This window comes from Giraffa tippelskirchi, chromosome 1 (assembly GCF_054371585.1).
Source record: "Giraffa tippelskirchi isolate mGirTip1 chromosome 1, T2T-mGirTip1v1.2.pri, whole genome shotgun sequence".
Classification (NCBI taxonomy): domain Eukaryota; kingdom Metazoa; phylum Chordata; class Mammalia; order Artiodactyla; family Giraffidae; genus Giraffa; species Giraffa tippelskirchi.
The window spans coordinates 6,007,330-6,030,706 of NC_137275.1; the positions used below are offsets into that span (position 1 = coordinate 6,007,330).

Genomic DNA, 23,377 nt, shown 5'->3' on the forward strand with positions numbered 1-23,377 from the left:
GGGTTGCATGTGAAGGGGCAGGTTGAGAGACCTTGTTTTCGTGGGTTTTTGGTGGCGGGTGGCACGCGAGAGCTTTGGGAGGTTCTGTATTGGCCTGAGATTAGAGAGTGGGGGAGCCAGCTGACTTTGAGACAATGAAGCAGTTTGGTGCCTTTGGCCAGGATCCTTAAACATGCAAGGCTGTTACCGTATCACTGCTTTTCTCTAGGGCTCTGTGCCAGAACCAAGGCCTGGAGGTGAGGAGGGAGGTGTTTGGGGGTGGGAGGGGTACAGCACTCCTCCCAAGGGGTGGCAACTCCCTTGTTTTGTGTACTAGAGTAGCTTTAAGGTTTTGTCCAGGAGGAACCTAGCGAGTGATGTTTCTTCTGCTTGGAAAAAGAATTTTTTGTTTAATTCTTGTGTCTTTCTTAAAACACCTGAACCTGCTTTTCGAAGCTCACTTTTTTCTGCCAGTGATCAGCTATGGGCTGGAAGTGGGAGGCCACTGCAGAGGACCCTGCCGGGGGTCTGCCTTCTCTCTGCAGCCTGGACCCTCGTCCACCCGCCTGTCTGAGCTGCTGGCCTCCCATTTTGCTCTGGATGAGCCCAGAGGGTTGTGTCCGCTGTCCACAGGCAGACTTTGTGGACTTCAACTTAGGAGGAGTCCTTCTGACCCGTTGTACCACTGCACCTGTGGTAGAAATAGCTCACAGTGACAGCAGCCCCCCGTAACTCTGTCACCTCATCGGAGGCAGGCTCAGTACACCCATCCTTCTCTTTTCCTCATCTGTTGTTGTTCAGTCACTGAGTCATGTCCAGCTCTCTGCAACTGCATGGACTGCAACACGCCAGGCTCCTCTGTCCTCCCCTCTCCCCCAGAGCTTGCTCAAATTCACGTCCATTGTGTCGGTGATGCCATCCAACCATCTCATCCTCTGTCACCCCCTTCTCCTTTTGCCTTCAATCTTTCCCAGCATCAGGGTCTTTTCCAATGAGTCGGCTCTTCACATTAGTGGCCAAAGTTTTGGAACTTCAACTTCAACATCAGTCCTTCCAGTGAATATTCAAGGCTAATTTCTGTTAGGATTGACTGGTTTGATCTCCTTACAGTAAGGGACTCTTGAGAGTCTTCTCCAGCACCACAGTTCTTTTCCTCATTAGCAGCATTGAAATCACAAGCAAGTTTCTGGGTGGATTTCTCACAGAAACTTGTAAGCATTCCATGTTTGTCATTGTGAGTATTAAGTTGTCTTCTGGGAAAATCTCTGCAGGTCTTGATGGGGCTTCAGTATAAACCAGTGTTTTTTAAACTGTGGTCTGTCATAGGGCCACTAGTAGGTGGAATAACCCGTACAGTAAGTTGTAATCAATGAGGATTTATTCTGTTTAATTGAAGAATAGGAAAAGTATCACATTGCATTCATTGCCTGTACTCAGGGTAAGTGTTGTTTCTTTTTTTTTTTTGAAACTTTGGTTTCACTTGTACGTGTGTGAAACATTATGAACGTGAGGAAAGCTTAGTGGACACCACTCACACACACAGCTGCCGTCATTTTCTAGTCCTGCTTCCCATGAGAAAGGCTTTGGGTTTTAGGCCTATTTAGGAAATGTTGATTTAGTCTCTGAGAACAATACTTCAGCTGTTTTACTGCTTAAAATATACAGAAGAATCTCATCTTTTTCAATTTAGAGAATTTTCTTCTTCTATTATGTAAGTCTTCTATTAGGTTGGTGCAAAAGTAATTGTGCTTTGGCCCTTTGATATTGGAGTACATTCTTACATAAATATGGTTATGTTATACCCCATTTTAAAGCGCATTTCTCACTTTATTTTTGCTAATGACTTACTACTTGCTGTTTCTTTTACATTTATTTTAAGACTATAAAAATGATGTTAGACAAAAAGCAAATTTGAGCAATTTTTTCATTCAAATTCAAAATGGGGCGTAAAGCAGCAGAGACAGTTCACAACATCAGCAATGCATTTGGCCAAGGAACTGCTAACCAACATACAGTGCAGTGGTAATTCAAGAAGTTTTGGAAAGGAGGAGAGAGCCTTGAAGATGACAGGTTTAGTGGCTGCCCATTGGAAGTTAGCAGCAACCAATTGAGATCAATTATCAAGGCAGATCTTCTTACAACTACATAAGAAGTTGCCAAAGAACTCATAGTCAACCATTCTACATTCATTCAGCATTTGAAGCAAATTGGAAAGGTGAAAAAGCCCGATAAGTGGTTGCTTCATGAGCTGAGTGAAAAATGAAACAAAATCATCGTTTTGAAGTGTTGCCTTCTCTTATTCTCTTCAACAACAGCAAACTATTTCTTGATCGGATTGTGATGTGTGACGGAAAGTGGATTTTATACAACCAGTGATGACCACCTCAGTGATTAGACTGAGAAGAAGCTCCAAAGCACTTCCCCAAACCAAACTTGCACCAAAAAAAAAAAATGGTCTTGGACACTGTTTGGTGGTCTCCTGCCAGTGTGATCCACTCCAGCTTTCTAAATCCTGGCAAAACCACTATATCTGAGAATTCTGCTGAGCAAATAGATGAGATGCACTGAAAACTGCAATGCCTGTAGTCAGCACTGGTCAACAAAACGGGCCCAATTCTCCACGACAGTGCCCAACTACACGTCACAGAACCAAGGCTTCAAAAGTTGAATGAATTGGGCTACAGAGTTTTCCTCATTTGCCATAGTCACCTGACCTCTCGCCAACCGACTACCACTTCTTCAAGCATCTTGACAGCTTTTTGTAGGGAAAACACTGCCATAACCAGCAGGACACAGAAACTGCTGTCCAAGAGTTCATTGAATCCTGAAGCATGGATTTTTATACTACAGGAAAAAACAAACTTATTTTTGTTGGCAAAAATGCATGGATTGTAATGGTTCCTATTTTGATTAATAAAGATGTGTTTGAGCCTAGTTATGATGATCTAAAGTTCACAGTCCAAGACTGCAGTTACTTCTGTACCAACTTAATTAGATTAAGTGGTGCATGGAGGAAAGCAGACATAGATTTCAGTTTAACTCCAGGCTGAAATGTCTCTCACAGCAGCATGAACTCACTCTGCTGTCTCCAAGGCCTGTATCTGGTGTGGGGAGGGGGTCCCGCCTCAGGCGTTTATTGTCCGAGTTGAGAGGCAGTCAAGACATTCATGGTAATACAGCTTATTTTTATTGGTTACCTTTGTGTTTGTTTGTCGAATATATAATAATACCATACTAATTTTTAAAAAACTGTTCTTGTTTTTTGCGGGGGATAAGTGCTACTATATTTCCACCTAACCTTTGCAAGAAGAGAAACTTGGTAAAAAAGACACAAAGCACTTTGTGTCTTCAGGGGTTGCAGATACTATAAAGCATGTAATTAATGCTTATTGTTTTAAAGTCAAGAGAAAGGTCAACTCAACATCTCCAACCGAACCTGTTTAGTGATTGTTAAAAAGAAAAAAAAGACAGGTTTTTTGTGTAATATTGTCAGTAGATAAACATGTTATACTTGACATTTAATAAAGGTGAATTGCTTATATATTTAGAGTAGTTTTTCTAGTTATTAGCACATTTTTATGCTTGAACTTCTCAATGTCATGTAAGGATGTGATATTTTGGAGCCTTTGTTGACTTGGGAGCAACATTTCTTCTTTTCCTCCGCAGTCTGTTCTTCATGCTCCCACATGCTCCAGGGGTTCTTGTCTAGATCTGCTACTAACTGCTCATGTTCTCCACCTTGGGAGCTGTATTGTTCTCTTCCACACAAGAAGGAAGCTAAACTGCAGTATCTCTGCATCCTGAACTGAGAGCCAGGATAGCAGAGTGGTTAAAGGGCATGAATTCAAAGGCCAGCCTGCCTGCATTTGAATCTTGGCTCCACAGTTTATCAAGTGTGAGGCCGTGACCAATTCACTTCTGTTTCCACGTGCCTCGGTTTTCTCATCCGAATGTTAATTACGTGGTAAGCCTTCTGTGGGCTTCCTAGGTGGCTCAATGGTAAAGAATCCAGGTTAGATCCCTGGGCGGGGAAGACCCCCTGGAGAAGGAAATGGCAACGCACCCAGTACTCCTGCCTGGATAATCCCATGGACAGAGGAGCCTGGCGGGCTACAGTCCATGGGTTCACAGGAGTCGGACATGACTTAGCAACTAAACAAAAGCCTTCTGTAAGAGTTTTAAAATCTTTACAAGTCTCACTTCAGTGAATTGGAATGCCCTGCCCTGGGAGAACAGGAAAATGTTTGAAAGGTTTCTTGTCCCCTGGTTGCACTGCAGTGGCCGTTTCGTTTGCAGTGGGGATGGCAGTCACCCTGGGCTGAGTCCAGTGGGGAGTGGTTGGGAGAGGACTGGTTTTCAAGATTCTCTGCATCCCTCTTTAATCTCTGGCTCTACTTCTAAACATCCTGCTTCACTTGCTAATGAAGGGCTCTTCTAACCCTGGAAGGGTCATGATTTCGGACCCCCAGCCTCTTGGATTGCTGATCTCAGGCAGAAAGTACCTTTAGGAAAAATGTTTTCTTCCCTTTCTCCTTTCAGTCAAGCTATCTGAAAGTGAAGCTTATGTCTTTCATGGGGGTTTAGCTGATGGCCACAGAGATAACGCCTGCTCTTTGGAAGAAAAGCTATGACAAACCTAGACATTAAAAAGCAAAGACATCACTTTGCTGACAAAGGTCCATGTAGTCAAAGCTATGGATTTTCCAGTAGTCATATACATATGTGAGAGTTGAACCATTAAGAAGACTAAGCACCGAAGAACTGATGCTTTTGAGTTGTGGTACTGGAGATAACTCATAAGAGTCCCTTGAACAGCAAGGAGATCAAACCAGTCAATCCTAAAGGAAATCAACTCTGAATATTCATTGGAGGGACTGATGCTGAAGCTGAAGCTCCAATACTTTGGCCACCTGATTTGAAGAGCCAACTCATTGGAAAAGACCCTGATCCTGGGAAAGATTGAAGATAGGAGGAGAAGGGGGTGACAGAGAATGAGATGTTTGGATGGCATCAGCGACTCAATGGACTCATGTTTGAGCAAGCTCCAGGTATTGGTGATGGACAGGGAAGCCTGGCATGCTGTAGTCCACAGGGTCACAAAGAGTTGGACACAATTTAGTGACTGAACAACCAACCACACACCCTCATGCAGTTATTTATCTTCTCAGTTTTTGTTTTGAGTGCTATGTTCCAGACACTTTTACCGTGGGGAAGTACAGAGATAAACGTGGGACTCGTGAAGGGAATGGCAAGGTGATGATGAAAAAGAGGTCACTTCTGTACAGTTTAGGGCATATGTGGAGGTGTTAGTGTTAGTCGCTCCATAATTTCCAACTCTTTGCGACCCCATGGACTGTAGCCCACCAGGATCCTCCATCCATGGGATTATCCAGGTAAGAATACTGGAGTGAGTTGCCATTCCCTTCTCCAGGGTATCTTCCCGACCCAGGGATTGAACCTGGGTCTCCCATATTGCAGACAGATGCTTTACCATCTGAGCCACAGGGAAGTCCATGTGGAGGTGAGGGGGTGAGGCATACTAGGAAGGCCCAGAGCTGGGAAATTGTTAGGAACACAAAAGAAAGGACAGGTGCACTGAAAGGATGGGTTGGAACCAGGTGACTCTGAAGGTTAGACCAAGAAGGTTAGACTGGCATCAGGAGGAAGTTAAAATTTTTTCCTTGAGAATACTTTTAGCTGTGTGTATTGTATAACAGAATGGGCTTCCCAGTGGCACAATGGTAAAGAACCCACCTACTGATGCAGGAGACACAGAGACCTGGGTTCAATCCCTGGGTCAGGAAGGTCCCCTGGAGAAGGAAATGGCAACCCACTCCAGTATTCTTGCCTGGAAAATCCCATGGACAGAAGAGCCTGGTGGGCTATGGTCCATTGCAGTTGTAAAGAGTCGGACACAAGTGAGTGACTGAGCATGAATACCTAACAGTGCCTTAAACAAAAAGGTTTTTAAAAAATTTTAACAAGCCTAGAGGAAGGAGATCTGTTTCCAGCAGATTAATGAGGCCAACACGAACTCAAGTCCTTTTTATCTTTCTCTTTCACCATCACTGGCAAATTAGCTCTTGGTCCTCTTGCTGCCTTTCACTAGAAAGATATCAGCTGCGCCTCCAACCTTATATCTGCATTATAATCAGAGATGGACATCATGATCAGACGTTATAATCAGAGATGGACAGCGCCGCCTTCTCCACCGGCCCTTTCATAATAAAAGCTCCCCCGGAGGTGCCCGTGTGCCTTCTTCTGCCGTTGTCTTATTGGCCAAACCGAGTCGCACAGCCATCCCGCTGCACGGGGACTGGGCCAGTGTAGACTAGGCTTTTCCAACAAAGGGAGAAGCAGATTGAGGGTGGTGACGGGGTCATCTGCCCACCCCCTGAACTCTGCTTCTGAAGCATAGCGAGGTTCAGCGTGGACTGGAAATAAAAGAAGCAGGGAGAGGTCAAGACCACTGCGGGTGTGTGCTCCTCACATTCAAACCAGTTGATTAATTTACCCCTTAAGAAATCTGTCCCTCACGTTAAATACGTGTCAGATGTAGGGGTGATTATTATGAAGACTTTTATCAAAATTACTTTTCTGTGGTAACATACATTTATATAGCTTTATCTATCCTAAGGTGTAGAACTAAAGTGAAATCATAATTTTGACTTCTTTGCCTTTTAATTCTGTGCATTTTGACAGTCTTTTTCATTGTTACCATGCTTTGTACATTAGTTCTTTATAGAAAATTGAATTCAACTGCTTAGTCTTAAGTAGTAACAACTACTTAAGGTCACATCAGGTTGAAGAGATAAGTATGTCAGTAGGCATAGAATGCTGTGTTTGGGGCATAGACTATGTTCCTATTGCAAAGGAGAGGTGTCACACAGGGTCTTGCGGTGGAGGTGAACAACCTCACCTTCTCATCTGAGGTCTGCAGAAAGAGCCCAGTGGCTGATCAACATGTTCCTTCGGCTTTGACTGTCGTCGTCTAAGATTAGGAGGTTGGACTTGGTCATCTCAGGAGGGCTGGCAGTCCATGACCCTGTGAATGAGTTGGCCCACAAGGAGAGGATGTGGTAGCGAGGGAAAGATTCACAGAAGGGAGATCTGATATCTCTAGTGGAGGAACTCAATTCTGCTTTTTTGAGAGTCAGACAGGTGATAAACATTTAGGAAAAATAAATCAAAAACTTCCTTTCAAAATAAGGAACTGAATGAAAATATCATGTAAAGCCTTTTTGTTGCTTCGTTGTGTGAGGGTATGTTAAGAAGAGGTAGTTACAGCCGCTGTTTTGCTTTTATTTCAATAAGACAGTCCTGAGATGGCATTTTGAAGCTAACGGAGAGCGCTCAGGCGCTCTTGTCTTGGCTTAAAATGTGCTTCCTCCTTTCCGTGCTTGGCAGCAGCTTGTGCCCATCCTTCTCCTCGTGGGGGAGCTTTGCTGGCTGTTCCTCCCTCCCCGGGGTGCCCACTCCCCAGCCCCTGTCCCCACCCCAGCTTGCGCACAGCCCTTACCTTGTCCCCAGCGCACCCAGAGCACATCCCTCATCCAGCCCTCACTATGCGGTCGGTCCTCCTCGCCAGCTTTGAATTCCCTGGGGAAAGGGTCCCTCCCAAGTGACCTCGTATCCTGTGTATAGGACTGAGCAAGACGCAGGAGGGGACCCAGAGCCTCACACACTGAGACCAGGGGGCGGAAAGAAAGCCCTTCTCCTGCTTAACGCCTGCTTCCCAGCTCCCACCCCACAGCAGTGCCCACGGCTCCAGGCACTGCTTGGGGGCTGTGGGGGAGATGGATAGAGAATTGCCAGAGGTGGTTTCTGCAGCTCAAAGAGGCACCTTGCAAATCCCTGTGCTACTTTTAATTGTAGCCATAACGTTTTCTTTATTTTGAAATTCCAAATGGCTTAAAAGGAAAGCAGGAGGTTTTGGTCAAAAAAGGAAACATTTTTAAAAGGTGAAGAAACCTAGCTCTGCTCCCCATGGAGAGAGGCCTGCATTTTATTTGTTTTTATTTGTTTTGAGGCTAGTATCTTTCACATGATCAGGAGCAATAGCAGTAGGTTCAAAATGAGTGTGGTAAGAGCTGGTTGTGGAACTTTTCACTAGCAGGTGATGTTGACCAGTGTTATACAGTCATTACAGTTTCCACATTGAAGTTCAGATGTTAAAATCTTAATGGTAAATCCTCTTTTCTTTTTAACATACAAGCCCAAATCCAGTGGCGAGGTTGAGGCAGAGTGACGGGTGTCGTCAGTAGAGATGGTGCTTCAGTCTCAAAGCCTCGTCTCCGCAGACCTGCGGGCGCTGGCCCCGCTTCTGCTGCTCAGGGCCCAGGTGAGCCCCCGACCCTCGCTGCAGAGTTGGGGGCATGGGGATGAGGTCCAGGTGGAGATGCGGCTGGACGGAGGGTGGGCAGAGGCCAGCGCCTGGCCCTATTGCCCAGGACCTGCGAAAGGCTTCTGAAACCCTACCACACAAGATCTCCCGCAAAACAGAAAGGCAGGGCACTGATAGAGCATGCAATGACTGCTTAGTTAAGAGAGAGAAGGAGGAAGAAACCAACGCCTGAGTCGGCCCTGGGAAGTTTTCACACAAAACCTCATGTAGCATTTTGTCATCCATCCCTGGGAAAATCCACCAGCTGGAAAAGAGGTAGAAGCCGACAACGGCAGTGTAGGATTTCTTCTTGAGGCATGTTCATTATGCTTTGGTGTCTTTGCGTTTTGTTAGTCATATAATTGCTGGTTCAGAGAGATGACGTATTTATAAGGCTTCCCCCTCCCCCGCCCCGTAAAGGTGAGACACAGCTAAAGTAAGAGATAGCTATAACTTATACATATTTATACATATAAATATCACCTTCTACAAGATGGGTAAACGGGGGGAGGGGATTTGTGGAGCTGGAGCAGTGGTTCTGGAGCAGGAGAGAAATAGGGAAGGGGAGAGAGAGAGACAGGGACCCAGGGTGCACAGTGATGTGACTGTGATCTGATTGGATGGGTGTTCACCGACGATCTAAAGAGGCGGATTCCAGCAGCATGGTGCTGCTTTGATTTTAGCCACTCCACTGTATTCATTTTGACCTTTCAGGTGACATTTAAAGGAGATTTTTGTTTTTCAAAAGAGAAATGGGGTGGCATATGACACCAGTCTCTCTGCTTTGTAGTTACACCTTGTACATTTTAGGGACAATTTCATTAGCCATTGCTTAAGACTGCATGACTGTTTTGTGGTTATTTGATCCCAGTGAAAAGAAAGTAATAATACTTGTCTGTTTTATCAAGATGGGCTTCCCTAGTGACTCAGGGATAAAGAATCTGCCTGCAATGTAGAAGACTCAGGTTCAATCCCTGGGTTGGGGAGATCCCCTGGAGAAGGAAATGGCAACCCACTCCAGTATTGTTGCCTGGAAAATCCCACGGACAGAGGAGCCTGGCGGACTACCACCATAGGGTCGCAAAGAGTCAGATATGACTGAGCGACTAAGCAACCACAACAGTCTACAACATTTTATCAAGATGCCAAAACACGCTGCCTTCTATACCTAGCAAAAACTGGGCCTGAGATCTTTTGCTGCGCTCACACGGCTTCAAACTTGTGGGGCCTGGAGGCAGACAGCTGCAGCGCCCAGGCCAGCTCCTTCACTCCGACGCGTGGCCCTGGGCAGGGGTCCAGCCGCCAAAACCGTGGCTTCCTGGTGTACCGAGCAGGGCTGACACTCAGCAGCTCAGGAGCTGAGGGGGGTGAAGCAGTCAGCACTCAGTGCCGCACGCCCGGAGGCCCGAGGACACGGGAGTCCTCCCTGGCACCACTGCCCAGACTCCTGGATCACCAGGTAGATTAAACCAGACACCCTGGAGCGCCCAGCAGGGTGCCGGGCTCACACTTGGTGCCCAGGGATTCCTCTCCCTCCCTCAAGGATGACTGTTCTCAGGATTACATCTTGTTTATTGCCTTTTAAGGACATTTTCTCATTGTCATTTGCAAAGGATTTAAAAGAATGCTGTGCTTCGAACAAGCGTAACACCTGAGCAGTAGGTACAGGAATGGCGTCACCTTCCTTCATTTCTGAGCCCAGAAGGGCAGAGCTGGCTGCTTTCCTGGCCCCCAGGTGAAGTGTCTTTGATCACAGCCACTTGCTTTCCTTCCATTTTCACATTGTGATCTGTCGTCGCGTCCGGTGGTCTGTAGGTGCTGAGCTTGCGGGGCAGGGAGATTTTTGCTTGCCCACCAAGCTTCCTGGGCTGATTTAGAATGTGATGGGAAAGTCTCGTTAGACGTTTGTTACTGTTGTTTGCCATTGATGAGAAGCAATACTAAAACACGTTTCTCTAAGCCTAAGAAGGATGACTGTTCTCTAACAGAAAGTCTGATTCTTTAAGAGGCGATTTCAGTCTGGTCAAAAGATCCAAGATTAAAGTGTCATCACCGTTGGTGTCTTCTGAGGCCTCTCCCCTTGCTTTACTCCGTCATCTCCGTGTCGTATTATCTTCCCTGTGTGTGTCTGCGTCCGAACATCTGCAGGGACACACCAGTCATGCTGGATAAGGGCCATCCTCATGACCTCATTTTAACTTGATTCCCTCTTTAAAGAGCCCCCACTCCAAGTACAGTCATGTTCTGAGGTGTGGGGAGGGAGGGGTGTGGTCAGGCCTTCAGCATATGAATTGCGGGGAGGGTGTGCAGTTCTTCCAGGAACAGTGTGGGTTTCAGCTACTTAGTACATTTCTGCAGGTCAGTTTATTGACTAAGAATACATGGAGTGTTGTGTGTGAGGGTGTGTATATCATACCATGTTTGTGTGTCAGATGTACAGAAGGTCACCCCTCTTAAAATAGTGCAGGTTAGCAGCCTGGGTGTGGCTATTTGCTAAGGCATTACAAGATTCTATCCTCCATCTGTGAAATATTGTTATTGTTGTTCAGTCGCTAACTCGTGTCTGACTCTTTGTGACCCTGTGGACTGCAACACTCCAGGCTCCTCTGTCATCCGGAGTTTGCTCAGATTCATGTCCATTGAGTGGGAGATGCTGTCTAAACATCTCCTCCTCTGCCACTCCCTTCTCCTTTTGCCTCAGCATCAAAGTCTTTTCCAATGAGTCCATTCTTCACATCAGGTGGCCAAAGTATTGGAGCTTCAGTTTCAGTCCTTCCAATGAATATTCAGGGTTGATTTTCTCTAGAATTGACTGGTTTGATCTCCTTGCTGTCCAAGGGACTCTCAAGAGTCTTCTCCAGCACCACAATTCGAAAGCATCCGTTCTTTAACAGTCAGGCTTCCTTATGGTCCACCTCTCACATCCATACATGACTACTGGAAAAACCACAGCTTTGACTATATGGACCTTTATCAGCAGAGTCTCTGCTTTTCAATACACTGTCTAGTTGTCATATTCCTTCCAAGGAGCAAGCCTCTTTTAATTTCATGGCTGTAGTCACCGTCTGCAGTAATTTTGGAGCCCAAGAAAATAAAATCTGCCACTGCTTCCACTTTTCCCCTTCTATTTGCCATGAAGAGATGAGACCATGAAATATAGTCCTAAATTTAACAGGTAGAAGTGTACAGTGTCACCCAAAATAGGAAGGATGTGGCAAGTACACAAGAAAGGGGAAGAGATACAGACATTAACAGCTATTCCTCCAGTTAAGAATAATGACTTCTTTGCATAGCAAGTTCAAGTGTACATAAAATTGTATTAAAATGAATAATCTTTTTACATTAAAGTTAGAGTTTAAGTTTTTTTTTTTTTTTTTATAAATTTATTTATTTTAGTTGGGGGCTAATTACTTTACAATATTGTAATAGTTTTTGCCATACATTGACATGAATCAGCCATGGGTTTACATGTGTTCCCCTTCCCGGAACCCCCACCCACCTCCCTCCCCATCCCATCCTTCTGGATCATCCCATTGCCCCGGCCCTGAGCCCTTGTCACATGCATCGAACATGGAATGGTGCTCTGTTTCACATATGACAATACACATGTCTCAATGCCATTCTCCCAGAACGTCCCACCCTCACCTTCTCCCTCAGAGTCCATAAAATTGTTCCATGCATCTGTGTCTCTTATTCTGTCTCGAGTTTAAGTTTTATCTGAAAGATGTTCAATAACATCTCTGCAGCTTGAGAAAGTACCCTGAGTGCTACGTCAGATGTGACATAGTTGTGGTTGAGGGTGACTTGTCGTTTGAATAATTGACTTGTGTAGGTGGTAAACTAAAGGCTCCAGAAGAAGAACTGCACATTTACATTTTGAAAAGGAATTTTTCATTAGAATATGGCTCATATACACAAGGAAAACTGTTAACTTGTTACTCCTATAGCTAAGTTATGAGAAATGAATTTCATACCAAGTTTAGAAATTCCTTGATTGTTTGAAATTTTCATCTACAATATTTTAAAGAATATTTATTTTACATTTTGTCTTTTATGTTCTTCTCTCTTTTTAAAATCCAGCTCATGGTTTTTGGAATCTTTCTGTGCCTGGATGCATTTCTCTATGTGTTCACCCTGCTTCCTGTCAGAGTCTTCCTGGCCCTATTCAGGGTCTTCACCCTGCCTTGCTATGGCCTAAGGTAAGTTTTAAGATGATGAACTATTGTAAAGATTTAAATTATTTTTGCTACTTGTGCTTAATAATCACTTGGATAGATTTTTTCAGAGTAGGGATAATTCATTAAGTTTTTTTACAATTTGGCCCTTAATGCATCAACTAATGCTGTTTATCTTTGTAATGAATATTATATAATATGCTTATATAATATTTCTACTTTTTATCTGTACTTTTTTTTTTTCTCCAAATGGTTCTGAACCAGAACTTTGTTTTGGCCAGGTGCCAAATGTTAATAATGCAGGAGATTGTGTGCATGTGTGTGTGTTTAGTTGTTTAGTTGTGTCCAACTCTTTGTAATCCTATGAACTGTAGCCTGCCAGGCTCTTCTGTCCATGGAATTCTCCAGGCAAGAATACTGGAGTGGGTAGCGTTTCCCTTCTCCAGGGGATCTTCCCAACCAGGGATCAAACCCAGGTCTCCTGCATTGCAGGCAGATTCTTTACCAGCTGAGCCACCAGGGAAGCATAGAAAGGGCCCAGCGCTGAGGGTCAGGACCGACCACGTGGCCACCGTGCAGGCTCAGCCTGTATATTTTCTTCACGTCCCCAGCCTCTTGGGCATCGTTTATATAAAGTGAGGACCAGGTTCTAGGCTGGGAAGTGGCGGGGCGGGTAGCACCAGTAGCCCCTATGGAACTCCCCCTGCAGGGCTCCTCCTCCATCTCATTTGAGAGCCACCATCTTTGTGGCCTGGCAAACCTTACCTGCTTACACATAAGACACCCTCTGATTTGTGAGAGGGGAAAGCCCATTGTCCTGGTGGGAAGAATCAGACACCCTGGCCCAGTATTGATGAACTGATGACTCGTGAGCCACTACCTGACTTCTCTCGGCCTGTGTCCCCATTCTCAGAAAGGGCATATTTAGAGCCAGCATCTTTTACCGCAAAGACTGAGAGATGTAAAACCAGCGTCGTGCCAGGTTTGTAGTGACAGGAACGGATACTAGTTTCCTTCCTTCCTTCTCTTCTGAAACTAGGAACAGGAAGATGAAAACGTAAAGCTTACATGAATCTTGATGCTTTATTGGTCTTGAGGTTAAAAATTGGATTTTACTGTTTTTTTTCTCCATAGTTGTATCGCCATGCCTCTACTCTGTGTAGTCCCTCTCTGTAACATTATTACAGTTCTTAGCACAGTTGCCCAAGTTGCATTTCTAACATTGCATCACTTTCTTAAATACATTTCATTCTGAAAAGTTTCAGAATACTGAAATGGATAATAATATGTGAAACTTAGCTATGAAGTAGGTGACTCTTCCATGGGTATATTAAATGTATAATTAATAACATTATTATCAATAACCACAGAAACTGAGTTGTAATATACAATATATACAGAATTATATGTTGTTTTCTTTTCAAAGACTAAAATCCTAGAAGTTTCTCTTTTAGTAAATGAGTGTGTACTTGATATTTAGTAAATACCAAATAACATTCAGCCTTTTTGAAAATGAGCCTTAGTCAACTTTAGTACAGAAGACATCCCTCCAATATAAGTTAGAAGAATTTATTTTTCATGATATCATGATAAGAGTAAAAAGTCTCCTTTGCAAGATCGCATGGAGGGAAACAGTTAAAAGGATTAAGATCACATCATTGTTACATGTAATACCTTATACTCTGTCTTCTTACTCTGCTTCGAGAATGAAAGAATTAACGTTTTATATTTTATTAAGTACAGTTAATCAAATGGGAGAATCTTTTTTAGAAATTTACCATCAACTTTAAGATATTCAAGTACTTGATTTATGCCTCTGGAAGAACTTTTAAGAAGGCCTTATTCATACCAGGAAACCTTTTTGGAAGACATCTGTAGCTGGTACTCTTAACATTCACAAAGCCTCACCTTGTATACTATCACTATTTCTTTATCACCTTTGGGAGCTCAATAAAGTCATGGTTATTTCAGTTACCTTTTCAGAAGAGCAGAAAAAAAAAATCTAATAAGACATTACTAAACAGAAGTCTTCATGTGCGATTGTGTAACAAGGATGAACACATGGAAAGTTGGATAAAGCCAGGTGAGGCTGCCTAACATAAAATAACTCATGCCATGTATGGACTTTGATGTCTGCTCTATGAGCTAGGTTACCTCTAAGTGATTCTCGGCTCAGCAGTGTGAGGCAAGTTCCTGCTGTAGCTGTCTTTAAGCGTGTTCTGTGTGGCTGTTGGCGTGATGAGGTAAAGAGTCAAAAGGATGTGTAACCTAAAGAGTCCTTCTTTCTGGAGGGGTTCCTTGGGTCTCAGCTCTCAGTGGATGTTCACAGGGTGAGTGACAAAGGGGATCTGCCGTGTTCCCGAGGGCCTCTGTTTCTCGGCTCTTATTTGAGGAGCCGTCTGGCTGCTGCAGAGGCGTCTGAACTGTGTCCCTGTCCCCTGGGGGAGCAAGGCACCAAGGCCGCCCAGAGAAGCCCTTTGGTGCCTGTTCTGAGGACCGGGAGAGCTGCTGCAGAGAGCCGGGGCGCCGTCAGCCCTCTGCTCCCGGTGACTTCACTGAGTGGTCAGTGGTCCCTGGAGCCAACCTTTTCTAGACCTTTTCAGGTTTGTTTTTTTTTAGCAGATAAAGATGATGACTTTCACTTATTACTCTAAAATACTTTTCAATCTAAATGGATCTGAGTGATGTTTTAAAGCAGGATTCAAGTCTGTTCTGTTTTTGCGCTTTTGCAGCCAGGCCAACACTAGAGGGCAGCCCGTCACACTGCTGCAAGGCGCCCTTCAGGTCTCCTGGGCAGACGGTGCTTGCTGTTCTGCAGTTTGGATCCTCTGAAAAATTACATTTTATGCTGCCACTTATATATGTGTATATAACGTGAAACACAGTTAGAACGGTGTAACGGAACTTCAGCACTTCTCAGCACGCCGTGAGCATAGGCAGATCGTACAGAATGTGAGGACCCTGCCTTGCTGTCGCAGTGCCTTGAGTATGCTTTATCAGAATGGAGTACTTTGCCGACAGTAATGTGGGCTGCAGTTCATATTTTCTTTGAGCAAAGTCTTCTGAGCATTATTTTTTTAAAGCACCTAACTTGAAATATTTGAAACTTGAAATATACTGTAAAAAATTATATTACCAAAACTATTGTTAATACTTAAGTCTAAAATCTTTCAAATATTTTAGGAGTATATAAATATGTTTCCTTTTTTACAAAATTATTAATCAGACAAGTTTTGCCTTTTTCTTCCAACATTCTACTTCAGTTCAGGATCATTTGACTTTTCTTTCCTGTGGCTGTATCATGTTCCATCTTTTTCAGCAAGCAAAAAGTGCTCTTTCCTTCAGTCTGACTTAATTTTTTCGAAGAGATAAGAAGAAATGAAAGAGACCAGCAAGAGGTCAATTGTATTTTTTTCTATTTCCTTTTTCTCACACTCCTGTGTTTTAGTTTCCTTTCTGTTAAAAAAAAAAAGTTAGGGACCTCCCTGGTAGTCCAGTGGTTAAGATCCCATGCTTCCGGTGCAGGAGGCACAGGTTTGATCCCTGGTCAGGGAGCTAACATTCCGTCTGCCACTTGCTACAGCCCAAAACAAACAAACACAGTTGTTGTCTTCCTAGTCTCTTAGCTCTTAGAAATTATACCCAAAAAGTTGGGGGAGGAGAAAGTATGTTTGTCAAAGCGGTCGAGATGCTGGCACCAGCGCAGCAGCAGACCGCAGGCCCTGGCGCGGTGTTGGCGGCGTCCCGTCAGCGGCCGAGGGCTGGCACGGCCCTCCTTCAGAACTGGGGTCGGCACTCTCACCCCCGGCGCGTGCAGTCACGTCTGGCACGGTGTTTGTGGGGCCTGTGGAAGCTGACAGTCTCCCAGGTTTTCTGCCTTAGAATGGACTCTTGGAACCCATTTCTGAACCTTCCGTCAGCCGGCCACAGGGTTTGGCTTGGGGGTTTTACCGGCCCTGACACGAAGCAGACTTGCTGCTTTTCATTCAGGCTGAGGCCGAGGCTGAGGCCGAGGCCGAGGCCGGTCAGCAGCCCTTAAGGAAGCCAGCCTGTATTGTGGCTGCTCCACTGCTGGGAGCTTTGCCAGCCTCTGACCCTGTGGAAATATTTTTTTTATTTTGAGATGTTGGCAGGGTAATTTTTCTTGACTGTGTAGTTGTATGCACGTTATCTGCAAAGGGTGCACTGCTTCCATAAAAAGTTTACACCCACCCTTAGCAATTTCAAGAATAATTAGGTGAGAATTATTGCTAACAAATTAACAATCTTGAAAAATCTTTGCCCTTACATATTTTATTGTAGGCTGAGATAAATGCATGCAGATTCTTTAAAAGCCTATTGATTTGTGTATTTCTTCCCTCTTTCTCAGGTAGGGTAGTATAATTTTGGAAAAACATTTGAGAAAATTCTTGGATTAGGATAATTTTTTAAATGATGAGATGAAAATGAGGATTAAGTTTTGATTTATTATATGAAATATCTTTGTTTCTTGAAAGAATAAGAGTGTTTTGTTTTTAGAAAAATAGACGGCCCTACAGTGGCTACATTATGCCGAATGCAGCATAACGGGCTTTATGCTGAAGAGGCAACCAGTGTTATTTCTCTGAACTTATAGAATAAATAAATAATAACAGTGGTATGTGTGTTTCTAGTTTACCTGGCATTTTTATGAATCCATTTTCCCCCTCCAAGCTGTGACTTCCTTTTGTGTTTTAGAATCCTCAGTCTTACTTGAGTTAGAAGTAGAGGGAAGTTGTAGAGAAAAATGATACTATCTGGTGCCAAGGACTGATCGTTTTGAAAACTTTGCTATGATATTTTAGACAGTAATAAGTGTAGATGAGGTTTGAGTAGTAAATGAGAGAGTATTCTTCTTTTACTATTAGAGCAAATAAAATACATGCAAGTAAATTTCACTGATTTCTCACCCTGGTTTTAAGCATATCTCTTACTGGAGGCTTCATGTACCTTTCTGTTTTTAAGGCAGTGGTGTCTCTTCGAAAATTTCCCCCACAGAAATCCCTCTCATCTCCTGAAGAATTAGGAATTTCAGATGTTCAACCATTTCTTAACCGGCTGGGTTTCCTCCCGCTGCCTTACCTCCTCCCAGGTAGCTCTCCCTGAATGAACTTCACACACGAACACACACACATATAAGAGATTTTTGCTCTTTCTGGACAGAAGCCTGAATTTCGACCTGGGGGAGTCGTGCTGCCCGTCGTGCTCACGTCACTTCTCCGGAAACGCGCCCAGCCGTCATTTCCCCTCCCAGGCCGGGTCTCTGTGCTCGTTTGCAGAGAGCAGTCTCGTTAGAGGGTCTTCCCGCCTCAGCTGTTGTCCCCTCCTCCTCCTCACCTTGGCGCTCTCAGTAGCGTAGCAACATGACAACGTTCTCTCTTTCTTTCTCTCTCGTAAATCAGACCGAAGGGAGGAGCACTCTCACTTCCTTTGTAGAGTGGAATGTGGTGTCACAGGGAATCCTCGTGGTGAGTAAACCCTGATTTTTCTGCTGTTCTCTTGGCCAAATTGACATCGGTACAAACGGATATTGATTATAATGAGAAACAGACATGACTGTTTGGAGATGGACGCTTCGGAAGGAAACGTGGTTCCTTATCCTAACTTGGTGATAGTTTTGTCCACATTTGTGCAGGATTTGACCAGAATCTCACCTAACCTGGGAAGATCACTTGATGAAATGAATTTCAATTACACACGTTGTCTAGATTTGGCATCAAGTCCTTCACTCCCAACGCCACGTCAGTTCCTTCATGTGAGCTTAAGTTCCTTCCATGTGAGCGGTTTTTATTTTGCATCATCCAAGCACCAAACATAGCTTTATCAAGCCAGTGCTTTTTTTCCTAGTATAGTTTGGAATCATTTTAAAGCCCAAGAAACACTTTAGTCATTCAGTTTAAGCATTGGTAATTAATTTTTCTACTGCCTATTGCAAAAACTTAAGGTGTTCAATTTTCAGTCTTCTAAATAAGGAAAACACCTTAATCTCAATACTTTAAAATTAGAAAATGACTTCTCTTTCAAAAATGGACACCGTTTCTGACTTTTCACATTTTTCCAATAGTCCTTTGTATTTCTTCATTCTTTCAGTCATACCACGAGCAGCTATAAAAACATTAACAGAGAAAGAAAGATAGATCCAGCCTGTGTATTTTGTGATGAAGTACCTCACGCTGGTACCTTGGCATGTTTGAACACCGATTTGAAAAGGAAGTAGGCACGGGTTACCCCAGTTCTCTTGGTCCTGGGTGCTGCCTCCGCTTCTTTCCTGATCTTTCTGTTCACTTGTCGGCTTACACTTCAGTCTTAGTCAGCGCAGTGCCTCCTGCTGCACGGGGTGAGGAAAACCCCGCAGGTGACCATCTTTGTCTGCTCCAGCATTCTGTTCCCCAAGAGTGCCCTTGAAGCAACGGGGTCCTTTACTGGGGAAATGTGCAAATCCAGGGAACGTGGTTTGAATGACCGAAAGATAAACTTAGAAATGTAGAAGATTTAATTTCCACAAGCATGGCTTAACCTGAACATTTTGAACGTTTTTAAGTTCTGTTGAATTTCTTGGTTAATATTTCTTGTCTTGTGATAACTGATAGCCAAGCTATAAATTAGATTAGGGGGGTTTTCACTTTGTCCAGCAGCTTCCTCCACTTGTTTATGTGTTTGTGTGGGGTTTTCAGCATTTGGAAAGTGAACTGAGAGTAACTGCTGTTTAACAGGCATTTATAAGGAAGAGCTTCACCTTGAAAGCATTATTCAGGAAACAGTTCAGAGCTGACTGGCAGGGCTGGTGGATAAGCTTCTTATGGAGTTGGAAGTGCCTATCATACAGTCACCCACAAACGTCCTGGCAGAGAAGGAAACAAACACTGGAACTGGTTCGGGTTGTTTTCACCAGGTGAACCTATTCTGAGGTTCGATCTTACTTCAGAGAGGTTGTGATGCCACCTTAGAATTTTTTTTTTTTCCTTCAGTTTTTGCTGCTTTCCTTTTTCATTTACAGGGACATTTATATGATAGCAAGACCCTTTGTTTCTGAACAGTTCTGCTTCTTTTATTTTTTATTTGAATAAATCTCTTTATTGTATTACTTTTTTTTTTTTTAATAAATTTATTTATTTTAGTTGGGGGCTAATTACTTTACAATATTGTAATAGTTTTTGCCATACATTGACATGAATCAGCCATGGGTTTACATGTGTTCCCCTTCCTGGACCCCCCACCCACCTCCCTCCCCATCCCATCCCTTTGGGTCATCCCCTTGCCCCGGCCCTGAGCCCTTGTCTCATGCATCGAACATGGAATGGTGTTCTGTTTCACATATGATAATATACATGTTTCAATGCTATTCTCCCAGAACGTCCCACCCTCACCTTCTCCCTCAGAGTCCATAAAATTGTTCTATGCATCTGTGTCTCTTATTCTGTCTCGCATATAGGGTTATCGTTACCATCTTTCAAATTCCATATATATGCATTAGTGTACTGTATTGTTGTTTTTCTTTCTGGCTTACTTCACTCTGTATAATGGGCTCCAGTTTCATCCATCTCAGTAGAACCGATTCAAATGTATTTTTTTAATGGCTGAGTAATATTCCATTGTGTATATGTACCACAGCTTCCTTATCCATTCGTCTGCTGATGGACATCTAGGTTGCTTCCATGTCCTGGCTATTGTAAACAGTGCTGCGATGAACATTGGGGTACACGCGTCTCTTTCAATTCTGGTTTCCTCGGTGTGTATGCCCAGCAGTGGGATTGCTGGGTCATATGGCAGTTCTATTCCCAGTTTTTTAAGGAATCTCCACACTGTTCTCCATAGTGGCTGTACTAGTTTGCATTCCCACCAACAGTGTAAGAGGGTTCCCTTTTCTCCACACCCTCTCCAGCATTTATTGCTTGTAGACTTTTGGATAGCAGCCATTCTGACTGGTGTGAAATACCTCATTGTGGTTTTGATTTGCATTTCTCTAATAATGAGTGATGTTGAGCCTCTTTTCATGTGTTTGTTAGCCATCTGTATGTCTTCTTTGGAGAAATGTCTGTTTAGTTCTTTTTCTGGAATTGAATAAATCTCTTTAATTTTTAAAATCCGTCATCTCCATAGCAACCAGTTATGATGTAAGCAATGGAACATTTTCACCAAGGCAGAGAGTGCACAGAAAGCAGTGGATCCAGTGGAAATAGTCCTTTTTTTTCCTCTCTCTTTTTAGAAACAAAGAGGAAAAATTGTAGCTATATTTGGTATTTAGCATAATCATTTTTCCAAATGAGATGACAGCACAGTGATAAATTATACAGTATTAAATTATGCTGAAAGAGCAAACAAGCTGAGTTGCTGATTCCTGTGAGTTTAAAAAGTTCTTTTAAAGAAATGTCTACAATAGTAGGCGGGAGTGAGAAACGGCCTTCTAGAGCCAGAGGCCAAGAGTCAGATCCTGGCTCCGCCACTTGTTAATTCTGAACTGTGCGGCTGCAGGCACGTTCCTGATACCCTTTGGGAAGTTAGGATGGTGATGGTCCCTTCCTCATAGGATCTCACAGGATTATTGTGGAAACTGAAAGAACGTACAGCCTGGAGTGGTGCCTGCCACACAGGACCTGGGACTGTAGCGTGTTTCTGCCGCACTTCTGCATTTTCACAACCTGGTTTAATCCTAGGCAACATAGAGCTAAATTAAAGTTGTTTGTGCTAGATTTTGAACTTAGTATTGTCTTGGTTTAACCAGTGTGGTATTATGTTATTTGAGATTATAGCTTTTCAATGTTTGGTTCAGTTCAGTTCAGTTCAGTCACTCAGTCATGTCCAACTCTTTGCAACCCCATGTACTGTAGCCCGCCAGGCTCCTCCATTCATGGAATTCTCCAGGCAAGAATACTGGAGTGGGTTGCCATGCCCTCCTCCAGGGGATCTGCCTGACCCAGGGATCAAACCCAGGTTTCCTGCATTGCAGGCAGACTCTGAGCCTGCAGGGAAGCCCATTCCTTCTTAGAGAATATATTAACTCATTGTTCCATTGTTTCAAATGTTTATAAAGAGACACAATTGGACATATATGTGTTAAAAGTCCCTTCATCTCTTAAATAAAGAGCTTTGGCTGAGACCAGTTAACTGAGTAGATGCCATTCTAGTACTGAAAGCTCTACAAATTTCTGCTTTAATTAGTTGCCTAAATCCTTTTGGTAGTTAATGCAGATTCACTAATACCATCCTGCATTTCATTCCTGTCATTTTCTCTCATTCATGAAACACAGCCTCCAGTGCTTAAACAAAAGGCCCGGCCGTGGGTGAGGTGTGCTTTTCAGTGTGTGCCCATCTGTGCCCGCATTTCTGCGGGGAGGTGGGCGGGCGCTCCTGGCTGATGCTTCTGTTTGTGCCCCGGCCGTCCTGGGGCTACAAACAGTCCAGGAACCCAGGAGTGTCTGCCCGTCTCCTTTTCTCACTGTTTGCATTAGAAATGTTTACCTCCGGCTCTTGACAAATAGTTATCTCGGGGTGGGGGGGAGGGACACAGCAAATTCCCTTGAGAGTTGCATAGCCCTTGGCAGAGTTCTGTGCTCTGGGCTCAGTGTCTGGACTAAGACATAGCTCACTCCAGATTTCATGGGGAAAAACAGGGCCGCATCTGCGGGGAGAGAGAACAGCATTGGAGACAGGAAGGGACAGAGAAGTGACGGTAGAGATCCATCAGCCTTGTCCTGGAGGCAGTTTTCTCCAAGGTTTCAACGTCCACTGCTGAGAAGAACTCCCTTCTGTCTCTTGCGCCCGTCTCTCTTGCGCCCGTCTCAAGACTTGGGGTGTGAGCTGGACCATCCTGACCCATCTCCATCTAAGCCCGTTGGTTCAGCCCAGGGTCATCCATCCTCTGCCGGCCCTCTCTTGACCCAGTCTTCACAGAATCTGCCTCTTCTTGGCGTTTGTCGGGTTCCGTGCTCTCTCTGAGATGAGACTGAAAGCCGAGCCCAGTGCCCATGGCTGAGGTTCTGCGCACTGGCAGAACCGGCCTGCGTGCCTCACCATCACCTTACAGCGCACTGCTCTGGGCAGCGGTTACACGTCCTTGCTGAACACAGCCAGGATCTTTGCAAGAAAAGCGCCCCGATCTGAATGTGGCCGAGGGCTGGGCAGGAGCTCAGGAAGCAGGTGGCCAAGGAACGGCCAGTAAGTGGAAGCTCAGGACGCCGGCGGCCCCTGGAAAGGGAGCTCGCCCCTTTAGTAGGAGCCAAAGTGCCATCACGGCGGCGGAAGTGAAGGGGCTTTGCGCCTCCTGATGCAGGTATTTGGGCTTTCTGTGGATCGCACGGTATGTCAGCTGCCAAGGCAGGGGGCTGAGCGTTTTCTATCTTGAGGAGTCAGCCTGCAGTAGACTGAGAGAAAGCACCTTTCCATTCCAGTCACAGGAACTTTACGTGTCGTGACAGACATCTTAAATTCCTTCTTTTCTAATGTATTTTTTCCCTGTATCTTGGGAATACATTTCCATTCACAATTTAGGTTTAGCTCTTTGTCCTCTGACCTCGGAAGTAAGGAATGATTCTGCTCATGTTAATTAGGGAAAAAACCATCGTCGGCACTTGAGCCCCTGAGGGTTGGGATACCAGCCCCACGCGCGGTGGCCAGCCCCCCCATCCATGGTCCTCTGTATCCAGGACTCCTCCCCTGTCTGTGGTTCCTCATCCGTGGACTCAACCAGCCGCAGGTCACGTAGTGCTGAAGTACATAGTTATTGAAAAAGATCCATATATAAGTGGACCTGTGCAGTTCAAACCCATGTTGTTCAAGGGGCAACTGTATTTCCCAAATTATGTTCCAGAGGGCTAATGTTTGT

The 23,377-nt window shown here is 44.4% G+C and overlaps 1 protein-coding gene across 6 annotated transcripts in view; it reads left to right on the forward strand.

The window, feature by feature from the left end:
* TAPT1 (transmembrane anterior posterior transformation 1) overlaps positions 1-23,377 on the forward strand; it is a 64,076-nt gene that overhangs the window by 16,772 nt on the left and 23,927 nt on the right. For all 6 annotated transcript variants that reach the window (XR_014081315.1, XR_014081250.1, XR_014081307.1 and 3 more), the window contains exon 3: positions 12,443-12,561. Coding sequence is in view for 2 of the 6 variants with exons in the window: in XM_081586771.1 (XP_081442897.1) it covers positions 12,443-12,561 (119 nt within the window). In the remaining 4 variants the exon portion in view is untranslated. The remainder of the gene's footprint in view (positions 1-12,442; positions 12,562-23,377) is intronic.